Here is a 14,612-nt window from a genome sequence, read left to right as displayed (position 1 = left end):
CTTTCTGTGATACCTATCTCAAAATAAAAAGCAAAAATTCAAACACATCGCTTCCTTTTTGTTCCGGAAAATTAATTTTAGCAGCATTCATTTAGAAGTTCAGGTGTTCAGTTTTTCTCCCAATTTAAACAGAGCAAGATTTTTCAAAATATTATAAACCTATGTGTAATAGAATTGTGATGGCTATAGCTAGCTCTATGTTTAAGTGATCACAGCCCACAGAAAAAGAAATGCTTTGAAGTCACATTTCTAAGACCCTGCATTCAGAGAGTAAAAAAAAGACAAGTATTTACCTAAATTCTCTCATACATTGAAAAGATTTTTAATGTTTACATTTAAGCCAATTTTCAAGTGTATCAAAAGTCTCCATACATGTCTGGATGTCCATACATCCTTTTAAAGTCACTAGTATACAGAAAGAAAGAAAGAAAGGTGTCCCTGAACACCTAGCACAAGGAATTCAGGTTGTCTGTCTTCAAATTAGTCATTCAGGAAATAACCCATAGGCAAATTGACTTAGAAAATAAAAACTGAACATGGTAAAGAGAGCAGAGAGCCTGCAGATGTTTGCTCTCTACCAGATGATGAGTAAATAACTCTCCTCAAGTGAGCAACCAAGCATTGTGCTTACTCAGTTTATATATGTTGTAAAGGTAAAATACTTGATGGATAATATTTAGGAACCTCAAGCATCCTATAACAGAGAACCAGGCTTACAGCAAGTTGGGGGAAGTTGTTCAAGCACATAAATCCTAACTCTTAGATGCCTAATTCTTGATCACTTCCTATAAATACCTCTGTAGAACCTGGGTTAAGATCAGTCAAGTTCAAAGCAACAAGAGATTAGGAGCACTGCAAATTCAACCTCAGTAGACTTTAAATGTTATCTCCTATTGCTATATAGATAGGTCTCAGCTCTATAGCTTCATTTTTTTATATACTCAAAGGACAACTTCAGAAAAGGCCTTTCTCACTGAAAGATATTACATCTCGTACAATATTAGACTGAACAATAAAAGTGTTGAGTCAGCCAACTCCAGTTTTTGTAGAGCACCAATTGAAGGATCACTGGGCAGTTTATACACAAGAAGGCAACTTCCTATATCAAGGGAAACAAAAAAAAAAAGTACAAAGGAGCCACAGAACATCCTTACCTTAGTGTGAACTGATCTTCTGTTGAATTTTTAGCAACAGATACAAGGAAAGTCAAAATGTCACCTTGCTTGACAGCCTTTGGTGCATACTGGATTGCAATATTATTATCCAATCTCGTCTCACGTAAGGAAGGGACAGCATGGGTCTGGTAAAGGAAAACACTTCCAATCCTCTGCAAGGGAGGACCCGACTCATCAATGTCATTGCTCCCTGGCCGGATCCCATTATTTTTCCTTACATCCTCCTTGGTGCATTCCCCTTTCTCATCTCCTGGTTGTATGGCATAGTAAAGCTCCACAGGGCTCCCTGTGGACTGATCTATTGGTTTCTTACGGCCAGCAACAACCGTGGGGGGGTTAAACCAGCTTGGCAGGAGCTCCAGCTCTACCACACACAGCCCCAGATCCCCTTGCAACCTGCAGCTGCCCCTGACTTCTTGTGTCTCTCGAAAAGCAAAGACCCGCAGGCAGGGCAGCTGCTCCGTGGTGCTGTAGTCATCCCAGTCCCTGCCCACAATGTAGAAGACGACCTGGACTTTGGGCTTGCTCAGGTAAATTTTGTTGCTCATTATGAAGGCCTTAAGTTTCCAGTTAAAGGAAAACTTGTTAGTAGATCCAAACGGATTTGAGGACAACATTAAATCCTGGGGCACTACTTGTTCAACAGAAAAAGGTCCATAGCTGGCATTTAACACAGGTGGTACCTTGGATTTGTAGATCAGAAAGGATTCCACTCGGGACTGCAAACTAGAATTCCTCATAATATCCTGGTTGGCTTCCTTCAGAAAGAAGGAAACATCCGCATTGTGGATCCGATAGGTCACAGGCAAGTAAGTTGGCAGCAAAGAAAATCTCTGTATACTCTCCAGGATCCCTCGACTTTCAGTCACTGTTGGAAGGAAAGGAGAGATTCAAAAGTCAGATCTTCAAGTCATACTGTGATACAACCTTCATTGATTTTACTGTGGGGATTGACAGTATTGAAGCTGATGTTGGTGGCAATAACAAGCACCACCAATCCATGCAGAAACAGCCTGGGTAGTTGAAAATGTATCTGGTTCACACAAAGAACAGGTTAAGTTATGTTCTACATAACAGCTAGATTAAAAGTAGTAGCTCCTGCAGGTTTACCCATGTCAAAGGTCACATCCTCATTTATGATGCATTATTGGAAAGCAAAATTACCCGTTCAGCATCTGCAACACATGATCACTGCACAGGCACATTTAAAAATTAATTTGAAAGCAAAAGCTACAGCTGCACAGGAAAGCAATCCAAGAATTTTACATCAAATGCTGCACAGAGACCACTCAAGCGTTCATCTCAACCTTCTTTCCAGCACTCTTAAGCAATACATAGACTTTAAGTGGTTTCATGAACAAGGCTGAATTTCACTGTAAGAATAGGTAGCACAATTTACACAAAAGCTCCTTTACAAAACTCCAGTACTAGAGGATTTCAAAAGGAGCTTTATTTGCATCCAATTTATGGTCCCTTCTAGTTCACTTCATCTATGAAAAGAGGGTGGTTTTTTTTTTTCTATAAAAAACTATCAAGATTCATGCCACTGTTGTTGCCTAACCTTACCTTGTTCCTTAATACAACTGCATTAGCTGTAGGCTGTACATCACTGCACACTGAAAGAACATTTTCAATGACACTGAGCCTCTCTAACTGCAAGATATCTATTTTAATTGTGCCATTGAGCAATTACCTGAGGCAGGCTATCATATTAAGGAATAAACTCTATCCTTTCAAGGAACTGTCAGTCTCAAAGAGCTAAGACGTACACTGCTAAAAAATACAGATGCAGATACAAAATTCTCCTGTTTGAACACCTGAATTTTGTGCTTATGTCTTCACCATCTAATTGTGAAATAGATTTTTTTTTCCTTAGCAAATGCAAGTCTTTGCCTTTATTCAAAAAACTGAAAAAGGGTTGCTACAGATGGCATTCAAAGGCAATCCAATTTCCCAAGCTTTAGTCCATCAATGCTCTATTAGTCCTGTTTTTCAATTCTAATCTACATATTTGTTTACTCATCAAGTACTGGGGTGGCCTAAACTGATATCAGTTCCTCCTAACCAATCTACCATTTGTGTACATTGGTAATCACTGCAAATCCTGGAACAGGATAGAAGAGGCTGGTTATCTTCAAATCCCATAGGCAGGTATTGTTAGTTCTGATTTCAGGTTTCCATTACATAAATAACAATGCAAAACAAACTGGAAAATTAGACCAAAGAGCCTTCTATATGGGAAAACAAAATCAGTTAGCTGTTAAAAAAACACCAAAAAAGCCCAACAAACAAACCCCAAAAAAGGAAACAAAAATCCACAACAAAGCCAAGCAATCAAGCCAACAAAAAACCCTACAATAAAAAAATTGCAAACAAGCCCTCTACAAAGGCAGACAGCATTCAGCTGCAAAACAGAAGGAAAAATCTCAGATTGAAAGACAGGAGGAAAGGATTGTAGAGAAGAGCTTAACAGTTTCAGAAATTCTCCACCTTGAAAAACCAAAATTCTTCTTCCAATAAACAATTAAAATAAAACCTTCTTTCAAATGTTTGATTAATGCCGACTCTTAAATCCCATCTGGGAATAGAAATAAATTCCATCTGATCTGAAGAACTGGGAGAACAGCTTTGGCACACATCATCATACGAGACTTTAAATTGCAACATCACTAAAGGCTGAAGTATCAGGATATCTGGGGGTGGTAAATTCAGTTTCCGTCTTTCTTAAATTTAGAAGTAGTCACACCCAAGGCTTTTCTGCTTGTTTTAAAATGAGTAAACTGCACAGATTCTTCTTACCCCCTTGATTTTAGCCTTTGCCTGTTAAGACTTCAGCTCCCACTCTCCCTCCAGATATTCATTGAGAGCAGCAGAAGTACATTATTTTTATATTAAAACCAACTGAGTATTTGACCTCTATTTTCTTTTTTTTAAAAACATTAATTTTAGTACTTCATTATCTAAGGGATTAAAAATGTTCTCTCTGTACGCCCCATCTCCACTGGACAATGTTCCTCTTCAGAACAGGAAAGCAGCACAAAATCAAAAAAATAAACAAAAACACCCAGGAGGTGAACTGCTTATTTAAAAAAAGAAGCCATCTCATCAGATAGGATGCAGTCCAGAGGTTTGTAAATTTGGGGGCAATGGCAAAGTGGTCTCCTTGCTTTTGCTCTTCACTCTCCCATTGAGCTGTGGATATGCACTGAATTTGAATTAGCTTATACTGGAAGCTGACAGCAGCTTTCCAAACAGCCAAAGGCCAAAAATTAAAAAAATCTTAGACTTTTATCTGGGGAGAGTTATAATCAGCATAAACAGAAAAAAAACAACCCAGAAACTATACTGAGCTCTGAAATACCATCTGGATTTTGACCATGGAAGTTTATTAAGGATTCTGAAGGATAGGAAACTAAAACCCAAAACAAGTATTAGCATCCATGGCTATTTTTATTAAAATTAGGCATGTTTTTACAAAGGCAGAATAACAGATTATAAGTTTGTTACTTGTTGGGAGAGACCCAGCATTTAAGTGGAGTTTTAAAGATTTCAATTAGATCATCTCTCCTAAATATTACATCAGATATCTACCATTATAACGAGAATTCCAGGACTAATCCACCTGAATAAGCAAGACAAGAGCCACACAGTCAATCTTTTAGTGCAAATAATTGTCAGGCAAAATAAAGGATGGATAACTGAAGTGCTGTTAAGGCAACAATCAACATCATGACAAAAATATGAAGTTAAATTGGAAAACTGAAATTTAGCTTTACTGTACCCTCATATCTGAAATACTTGTCTACACAGGGAACTTGGCAGCAGTACAACCAAGTGCAAGAGTACGTTAAGTAACCTAAATAGTTCTCTGTGGGGATGTACAGCAGAGTACATCATACCCTCGTGTGAGTGGAAAAAAATCAATGGCACCAGATTAAGAAAAAACTTTGAGAAGTTTAATCTATTTATGTAAGGACAGATTACTATAATCCACAGCTATCTGCTCAACTTAAATTGATTAGTTGTGTCAAGCTGCAAGACCAGTTTATTTTAAGCTGAGACATCACAGAAAACATTCTTCCAGAGGACCACAGCAAGTGATGCCTCAAAGTGCTTCTGAGCCTTGAAGGATTGACCCCCAAATGGAGTAAAATGCATCACCCCAAGGTCTGGTGAAGGCACTTTATGGCAGAGTGGTGTTACAGCATTCTGGATTCAGAACATGATCCACACCAGTTGAAAGCAAACCAATAAAATCTAATCTTGATGCTGTGCTTATGCCAGAAGCTATTATTTCTCAATCTCTTACTACTACAACTGTATTTGACCTCTCAGGCTGTGAATGGTTTTTCTTGAGGATTTCAATCAGTGACCACCTGGGAAGAGATGCTGTAGCAGGTGTTTTTCTTCTCTCTCTTTAGTAAATTTTCCCCTGACTGACACCATTTAAAAATACTTGTCATTGATGGAAGCAGCAAATTCTTTGTAGGTCAGTGAATTTGAAAAAAATCTGGGAAAAAGGCAGCCTTCTCCTGCACAGCAAAAGGTTGCACTTATGATGTATCCGTGAACATGGCACTGTAAACAGGTTGTAATTACTTTCCAACAGGTTACACTGCTTTCTTCAGGAGGCTATTCATTTTGTATTGCAGTCTGGTAAAGATATACATATATATTAAAGAAATAAAGATTTCATTCATGTAACAGCAGCCCTCAGTCCATGACAAAACCATTATTCATAGCTCAACTTTACTGCAAAGTTATTGACCATGGCTTCAGAAAATTGAAAAAATCTGCCAGACCACTAACTTCATTCTGTATTGCCAAATCCTCTGGACTTCCTTGTCCTGACAGTTACTTTAGTTTTGAAAACTCTTCAGTCCACAATTATCCAGCATTCACAGCAAATAAAACATTTCTAACCAATTCTATAATTCTACTATTTTTACAATAGCCATTTTCTTGTAGATTGAAGAGAACAGCTTAAGAAAATTGCCTTACCAGCTGCAAGCTCAGACTGGTAATAGAATAGATGAAATTTGCTGCTGTATCATGGGGATTGAGATAAGTGGTTCTTTGTAGTCTGACCAGAAATTTTAGCTTTCTCTTTAGTTTCAGCTATTCTCCTTCAATGTTCTGAACTCTTTTGGTCTCCCACACTGGTTAAGCATCAGAAATTTCTGTAGCCAAAATTCCTCAGAAAAAAAAATCTAGTGTGATCCATTTCTAAATCTGAAAATTAATGTTACAAGGATGTCTGTTCCAGTAAATTTTAGAAAATTGAGACATTTGAGTCTTAACCTAGCCTAGTTAAGGGGCCAAATCCACCAGTGTTCAAAAGTGAAGTAGTTCAAAGCTATGCAGTCAATGGGATGTTATTAGACTGGAGTGACTTTTATCACACATGGCCTCACCACACAGACTTTTTCACAGGGGAAATCTAAGTTGGATTTTACAGAAAAAATTAGATGTTAAACATTGCCAAAACACAAGCCACCACCTGATACTTAAGAAGCAGGGCAATAAATTCAACCAAAATTGTTGTCTTAATGGACCCATTGAATATTATCAGTCAGATAAAGTCTTTTTGACAACAGCACTGTAGTCTGATGACAATATTTTCTTTGTATACCTCATTTTACTGAAGTCTGAAGAAACTTTTGGAAGTTAATCATAGACCTCAGGACACACTGCAGCTCATCATTCCTTAGGAGGGAGATGAACAATCCTGAAGTTTATTATTCACAGTGCCAGACAGATAAAAAACCCTTTTAAATCAAGGTACCATAGAGGAACACATACACCTTTATATTACCAAGTGATACGAAAACGATCAGAGCAGTATCACATAACAAAGGCAAGTTCCCATCTGAAAAGGCAGCAAAGTAATAATTACAGAGAAAAGTATCAGATAAATGGATATGGCACTGTTCCACAAAAGATCTGATGTCAGCCTGAACATAAAAGGGCAAAGCAGTGATGGGCACCACAAAGTTTACAGTAAGAAAAACAAAACAAAAAAGCCATAGTCATGGTAACTACTGGGGAATAAGGAAAGAGTGGCTGGAAAAGCTTGACACTTCAGATGCAAAGCATCAATAACCAGAGCTTTGTCCACATCAACTGCATGTGATGCAAAGGTACCAGACATAAGATACATCACTCCCTTGAGTGTATTATTGCTTACAGCAAACAGTGAGCTTTCATCACTATAACTCACTGGACCACCTTGACACACAACATCTCTTGGCTTTTTTGCAGTTTCGATGTGTTTATTTCATGAGCCATGAAAAGATAAAATCTATTTCATGAAAACAGTAGTAGGCTTGATGCTAACCACTTATGGCTCAACGCACTCCTGTTCTTTCCCCTTCCTGTCCTATGACTCTACTTTCAAAGTAAGAAAGAAATTGCAAAGACTTCAAAGACTTTAAAAACTAAGATAACCAGAACACACACACACACAGCTCTAACAAAAAATAATTAAAAAAAAAAACAAAAAACCACAAACTTAAGTAGCTGAAATCCTTGCCAGGGGTATCTTGATTAAATACTATTTCAAGTGCAATTACTTCCAGGAACATTCAATTGCCTTATACTGCTGAAACACTGTTCTGTCAATCAGATTTCTTCCTCAAATGTCTGCAAAATTCCCCCTCCATTTTCTGCAAAGGTACCACACAGTATGTGGAGGCTGCAGAGCTGCTACCAACTCATTATTGATGGGAGGAAACAAATTCTAAGCATTAACACCTGACACAGAAAAAAATAGAGGGCCAGGTTCTGCTACCAAGCAGCCTTTTATGAGACAAGCCATGTCTCTATGCCCTAACCCAATTCCAGCACTATGTGAACTGCAGCAGGAAAGTGTTGGTGGCTGCTGGATGATCATTCTCTCCTATACTCTTCGGAGTATGTTGGGTTTTTTAAATTCACTTTGTTGATCCCTGTCATGCTTCTACATCTTCCTCTACACTCTGTGCCTAACATTGAATTTGTACAACAAACATTTACAATATTGATCTTCTGTTGCTACATTCACTAACAGAATAAGATTTTATATTTTTTTAAGTGTTATTTAAATAACACCATACTGCTGGTATATGCAGTAAACTTCCAGAAATGTGAAACTGCAGCTACTAACTGCAAGTCACTAGACAGGTGAAGTACTTTTAAATATTCAGTAATGCATTCACAATTTTTGAGGCTTAAAATACATTTGAAAATCTGACTTACTGTTCTACAAGTTTGTGAATTTTTTTTTTACAAAAGCAAAGTCAATTTGCAATTTGACAGTTTATTTTGTAATGAAATATTTTGTCTCTCTTGAAAGATTTTACAAGTACATGGCATATTATTGTATCATTAAAAACCTTTGTGTTCTTCTTCTGGAAATAAATCAGCAAGCTACTTATTTTCTCAAAAGTGTAATAGACAGAAGAGTTTAGAGGTTTGCAAGTATAATTTTATGGCTCTATATATTTTTTTACCTATCCAGGCAAACTCCAAAGGGCATGAATTCCTGATCTCACCTAGTATTCATTCAAGGAAATCTAAGGAAAATTCATTGCTTATGCAAATCTTCAAAGTCTTATTCAGAAACAGATTCTACCTTTTCAAATCATCTTCTTATGCCTATTTAAGAGTGTTTTCCAGATAAACTGATAGTATAGTGTTTGACACTCTGTAAACACCTAAAAATAGAAAGATGTTAGAACTCTTTCTGCCTGACAAAGACTCAAATGTCTTCTTCAACACTTCTTTAGGAGTTTATTCTAACAATTTTGAGCCACATTCACATCCCCTTGCAGATTCTAAAGGTCGTACTAAAATGTGCCTCAGCTAAAGACCTTGTTTTCTTGAAGCCTGGCTAGAAATTGCAATGTTATACCAGGGTGTCACAGTCAGAATCCTCAGAGGAGGATGCCATGAGATATGGAATCAAGGACTGGCTATTTAATTTCAGGAAAGTTCCTCCTGAAGAATGTGGAGGACATTTGAAATTCAGCAGCTATGAAGACTGCAAGGGAACTGCACAAGAAGCACTGGGAGCTCAAAATTATTTTCCCCCTACCCTGCAATTATCTTGGATATTTTAAAAACCCTACTTGGACATGAATAGTTTTGCATTCTAGTCCCACCAAGAAGGTTTGAACAAAAGACTTCAGAATCACTTGTGAAAAAAAAATACAATAGAAAGCTCAGAAACAATAATCCTACACTTAAAACAAATTACAGCAATGCTTTCTGCCAAGCAGGTCATAACACTTATAAAACCACAAACTGTCATAAAGGGCTCTTAGAGGCTGGTTCTCTGAGCACTCCAAACAATCATCCTCAAGAACTTCTCAGTGTGCACTGAGAATGCATATGCCCATTTGTAACAGTTTTTTAGAATCTATGTTTGTGCTCAGCTAAAAGCAAATCCTACTGCAAGCAAGCCTATTAAGTTGTATATATTAAGTCCCCACGAAATGGGTTATACAACTGTATAATTGATACGTCACATGCTTGTAAGCAGCAGATATTCTCTAGTTGAATATCTGCAGAATAAAGAGCAGTATCTGAGGTCAAGAAAGACATGGTAAGATTTTCCTACAAGCAGAAAGCCACCACAAAAGCATTACTTGATCTAAGTTGCATATGGAACATACATTGGCCACTGCATTTTGTTCAGTAGGGCTAATTCATAGCAGTGATGCCACAGTTTGACATATTTGAGTCTAATTCCACGTGAAAAACTGACTTTTCAGCTGCCCATCTAAACTGACCAAAACTCAAAACTAATTCTCCCAGGCTAATCCAAAGCAAAATTCCTTTTTCACCCCATCATTTCAGAAGCGGAAAAAAAATCTTGAGAAATTATTTTACCCCTTAAAGTAAGAAATAAAAATCAAAACCTTTTTTCTCAAGCTCCATCTTACTTTTTAAATGCTACATCCACAGGAAACTTATTCTGCTCCATTAAATTCCATAGTCTATTAAACTGGCGTATAAAAGAGGTAGTGGATATTTATTTTTAATCCACTACATTCATAATAGGGGTAAACAATTTAAAGCTTGACATTAGCCATTCACAGGGAAGCATTCTTGAACATACAAGCTACCTCTCATTTTCCTATTTAGATAATAATCAAATCACCAGATAAATGGAATTAACAGATGAGCAAAGCTTTCTATGCCTATTTATCATAATCCACAAATCACTACTAACTTGTGTTATGACATAACAAAGACAAGAATTAAATCTGCATTTGGAAGACAACAAATACATAGTTAGGATCAAACAGAAAACTACTGGTTATTTAATCTATGTTTCCACTTGTTTTAAAAATTAAGTTGTAATTCTTTACACATCTACACATGCAGTCTTCAAACACTAAAGGCATCTTTTGTGGTCTCTGAAAAAATGGTTTGTTGCTCAAACAAATACCAGAATGTAGACACATTTAGGAAATATCCAGGAATAAATCAACCAAGAGAAGCCAGTGAAAGTGAAGGAAAGCAAAAGCATTAAAATGACATTAAAAGTGCTTTCCCAAATTGCATATGGTTCACAGAGGTGTCATATACAAAATTTAAGAGTTGAGCACTTTAAATAGTATAAATAGCAAACAGTACTACCAATACTATAGTTATTAAAAGCGAAGAACTCCAGATATCTTAAGCAGTTTTGATACCTTACTATTCCACCTGAAGAAGGAAGGTGGATCAGATTCACTGTGAATATCTTGGGAGGAGATGCTTCTAATAGGTGAAGAATCTCATACTGTACAGAAATAGAAGAAGCATTCTCAATAAAAACTTCAGAGAAAGTGCACTTAGAGCCCCATAAGAATTAGCAGCACAGGTAGCTTGACTACTAAAACATCCCTTTGGGTTTATATGTCTCTGATAACCATGCATGGAGTTCCTTCTTATGCACAAAAGAACTAAATTCTGTCTAGTTCCTACTGCAACACAAGCTAGAGTAAATGCTTTATACATGGAGTATCTCAGTTGTTCTATTACCATTACTCTGCCTGTTGCTTCCTAAAATCACCGAAAATCCATTATCACCTTGTCCTATGACCACATCATGACCTATAGGCTAATTCTGTACAATAAACTGTTTTTAAAGTACTAATCCTGCCAGAATGTAAGAGGATGCACAGCCATAACATACACTTACTCTAAGCTCTGCTTTCTAAAGAAGACACTTCTCCTTTCCTCAACAAAGGACCTTGTGATCTCTGCTTCTAAACACACTTAATGCCACAGGCTGAATAACTGCAGGCAGTAACACATCACCTTTTCTTGTAGGTACAAAAGCAGTCAACTCTCACCCCTGCTCCTGCAGAAACATCCCTTAGGGTTTATGGCCTCTGGGTTCTTTCAGTCTTTTAAAAGGTCATGGTCTGACATTTCAGCAGTGTTAGAAGTCATCGTCTTCCTTTCTGTATGTTCATTCCTGTTTAACCATTTTCCCCTTCTAGTCACAAGGCCCAAAGCAACAAATTACTTCTGTAAAAGAAAACTAGATCTGGGACCTGCACTCAGAAACTGATTAAAAATAAGACAAGGTAGCTAAGCTGAAGTAATGCTACATGTTAAGAAGTTAAGCATAAAGCTAAAAATACACAGAAAATATTAAATTACAACAAAACATGCAGCTTTGCCACATGCACTTAGTTTGAAAACCAGAGCAAAAGATGAAGTCCATCTTACTCATAGGCCATAGCACCTCAGTTCTTTTCTACAATTGCAAGTAGTGAATTACCAGTTATTACAAACACTTCCATTTAAAACATTATAATTCTCTTCTCTCCACTAAACCACAGCCAAAAAGGAAAGCCCCCAACCCCAAAAAACATAACTTACTTCATTTATACACAAGATTTGAAGCTTCAGGATAACACATTGCCCTTCCCAAGCTATTTTAACTGGTGAGTTCACCAGCTAGCATGAGGTGCCTTAAATGAAGTAGAGTACTGAGGGCAGGAACTCTGTATTTAATTAGAACCCACACCAGGGGATGATTTGGCTAATTGCATGACTTAGCAAAACCCCAAGGCTGCTCCAGGTTAAATTAGTTTGGGAGAGCCTTCTCTACGCTTTTACAGTCTTACAGCACTCAGAGCATCATGCACTCCAGTAATGCTTTTCCTGACAACCACCTCCTCCTGCCCAGAGTTATTCAGCTAAAAACCACCTTGAGAAAATTCTTCAGAAGTGTCTCCCTTCTCACTGAAACACTCAAATAGCACTATGCAGCTATGTACAAGAGAAGAACCAGAAAGCCAGGGAGCCACCTTCCCAAATTCTTCTGAAAGCATTTGCCTAGTCCTAGCAGGGAATAGGTAGGAGTTGATAAGAACACTCCTCAGCTGCTTTTTATATTTTGATTGAAGGAGAAATTGCAGCAAGGCTGGTCTCTGAAAATTTCTGCAGGTGTAATTAGGGTGTATATCAAGTATGTTGCCAATTTATTTAATTGCAGGCTGATTATGGCCTGAGTAGGAAAGGTTTCTCATTACTTTAGAGGAGTAAGAAAGAAGTAGAGACAAAAAATTCTCATAAACTTAGGAAACTTAAAATAAATAAACTTCAAATAAACTTTCTTAAACTTAGAGGAAAAAGACCAAATGATGCTCATGATGAAGTAACAGCTTTCCAAAAATTTGAATACAATAAGCACTCTGAAGAATGGTATCAGCTGTACCTCGCTAAATTCCACACCACGTTCCAGACAATAATGATGGTTGATGTTTTTCAGCTGGCTCTACTCTGATTTCATCAAAAGACCAGCCAGGAAAGAAAAAAAAAAAAAAAAAAAGAAGAAAAAGAGATGAAAAAAAGAAGAAGAAAGAAAAAAAAAAGGTCTTCTTGGTATTAGCTGAAGCTCTGCTTTGAATTGTAAAGATATGGGTGTTTCCATGCCAACGATAAAACCAAACAATATTTCTAGAAGTAAAGTTAAAGGAAAATACAATAAAAATCAAGATATGTGTTCCCATACCCCAGTGAAAACATTTGCTAATGGAAAAAATAAATGCATAGTAAATTTCTATTGACAGAAATCATACCTAAAGGTCAGATATATCCTGCTCAAAAATACACCATAGTGCTTACCAAGTACAGGCACGTAAGTGCCATATAAGCACTTCCTAATGCACAATGCCCATTTCTGTTTGTAAGTAAAAATGAAAGAACTAAATTAAATGAACTAAAGGTGGTAAATGTATCCCAATTTGAAAAAATAATAATAAATGTCCTCCTTGTATTATTTTAATATTACTATGAAAACTCTGTATCATTCAGTTATCCAAGAAATTTCAGAGGGGCTGTTGGCATTTCAGCCTTTCTTGACAGTGTTATTTCCTGATCAAGGTGTGATCAAGGCATTAACTGGTAACTACTCCCATTCACATGAACAATATCAATATTAAAGTTTCAGCTGCAGTTTAACACCTAATTTGAACTATTGTCTTTGAAAAGAGCAGATTCAGCACATCTCCTTTATGTGCTTATCTAAACAGGAGCCAGCCACACAATAGAATTTAGTGTATAGAGCAGTTTTTTAATAGAGAAACTTTGCACTGAGTAGCTTTACTCCAAAGGTTTCTGTAGCTTGAAATCTGAATATTTAATACAGCAGAAGAATTTGATATTCTGGGCCTGGTTTCCCACTGACACAGGTGCTCTTACAGGAGAATTTACAGTGTCCATTATCTTCTCATACAGGAAGCACAAGAAATGACCATGCAAGAGAAGACATTATAAAAGACTTCACTTAATCTGAGATTTGTGGGAGTAGGGCTCCAGTTTAAACATCAAAAGGTAAGTTCAAAGTCACCTGATATAGGATCTGCAGATGATAGTGTGTAACTTCAGGAGCTGCCCTGCCCATTTAGACAAATTATGCCTGGAATTCTTACACAGTCATTACACAGCACCATTTATCTTACTTACTGTCTCTGAGTAATGGAGAGGACACAGACATTGACAGACTACAGAAGATTCATTACGTTGGCCACTGAGGAGGGGAATGAAGAACAAATACAGTGCTTTTCATCTTGCTTTGACAGAGTGGCAGGGAATAAGTATAACAAGGTCAATGTACTCCAGGGAATACCCTAGTGTTGGTTAACTAAGAAGCAAGCACGCCTTTTGCCTTAGGCTGGAAAAGCAGCTCTTAATTGGAATCAGGTTGTGACCAGCAGTCACAAAGGGAATTCACAAAGGCCCTGCTTTGTGACCAGCCCACCAGATGTCAGTCAGGCCACTTGAGAGGCAAGATACCGGTGTTCCAGTTTCTTCACAGTTCAGTGGTACTTTCCTCTCTTTTGGATATTATGAGCCTCTCAACTTTGCACATGGGGATGAAGTGTGCTAGACTGATGTTAGTCCTCTCTTTGTCCCAGAAGCCTACATGTCAGGGGCAATCAAAACAAAATT

General features: G+C 37.3%; 1 protein-coding gene across 1 annotated transcript in view; it reads right to left on the bottom strand.

The window, feature by feature from the left end:
- The window catches only part of TMEM132D (transmembrane protein 132D), a 220,228-nt gene that overhangs the window by 174,255 nt on the left and 31,361 nt on the right, over positions 1 to 14,612 (bottom strand). Inside the window, exon 2 of the mRNA XM_071763088.1 lies at positions 1,155 to 2,043. Coding sequence (XP_071619189.1) covers positions 1,155 to 2,043 — 889 coding nt within the window. The remainder of the gene's footprint in view (positions 1 to 1,154; positions 2,044 to 14,612) is intronic.

The sequence above is a fragment of the Heliangelus exortis genome, chromosome 19 (genome assembly GCF_036169615.1).
Source record: "Heliangelus exortis chromosome 19, bHelExo1.hap1, whole genome shotgun sequence".
NCBI classification, from domain to species: Eukaryota; Metazoa; Chordata; class Aves; order Apodiformes; family Trochilidae; genus Heliangelus; species Heliangelus exortis.
This window is presented reverse-complemented; position numbering and strand designations above follow the sequence as displayed.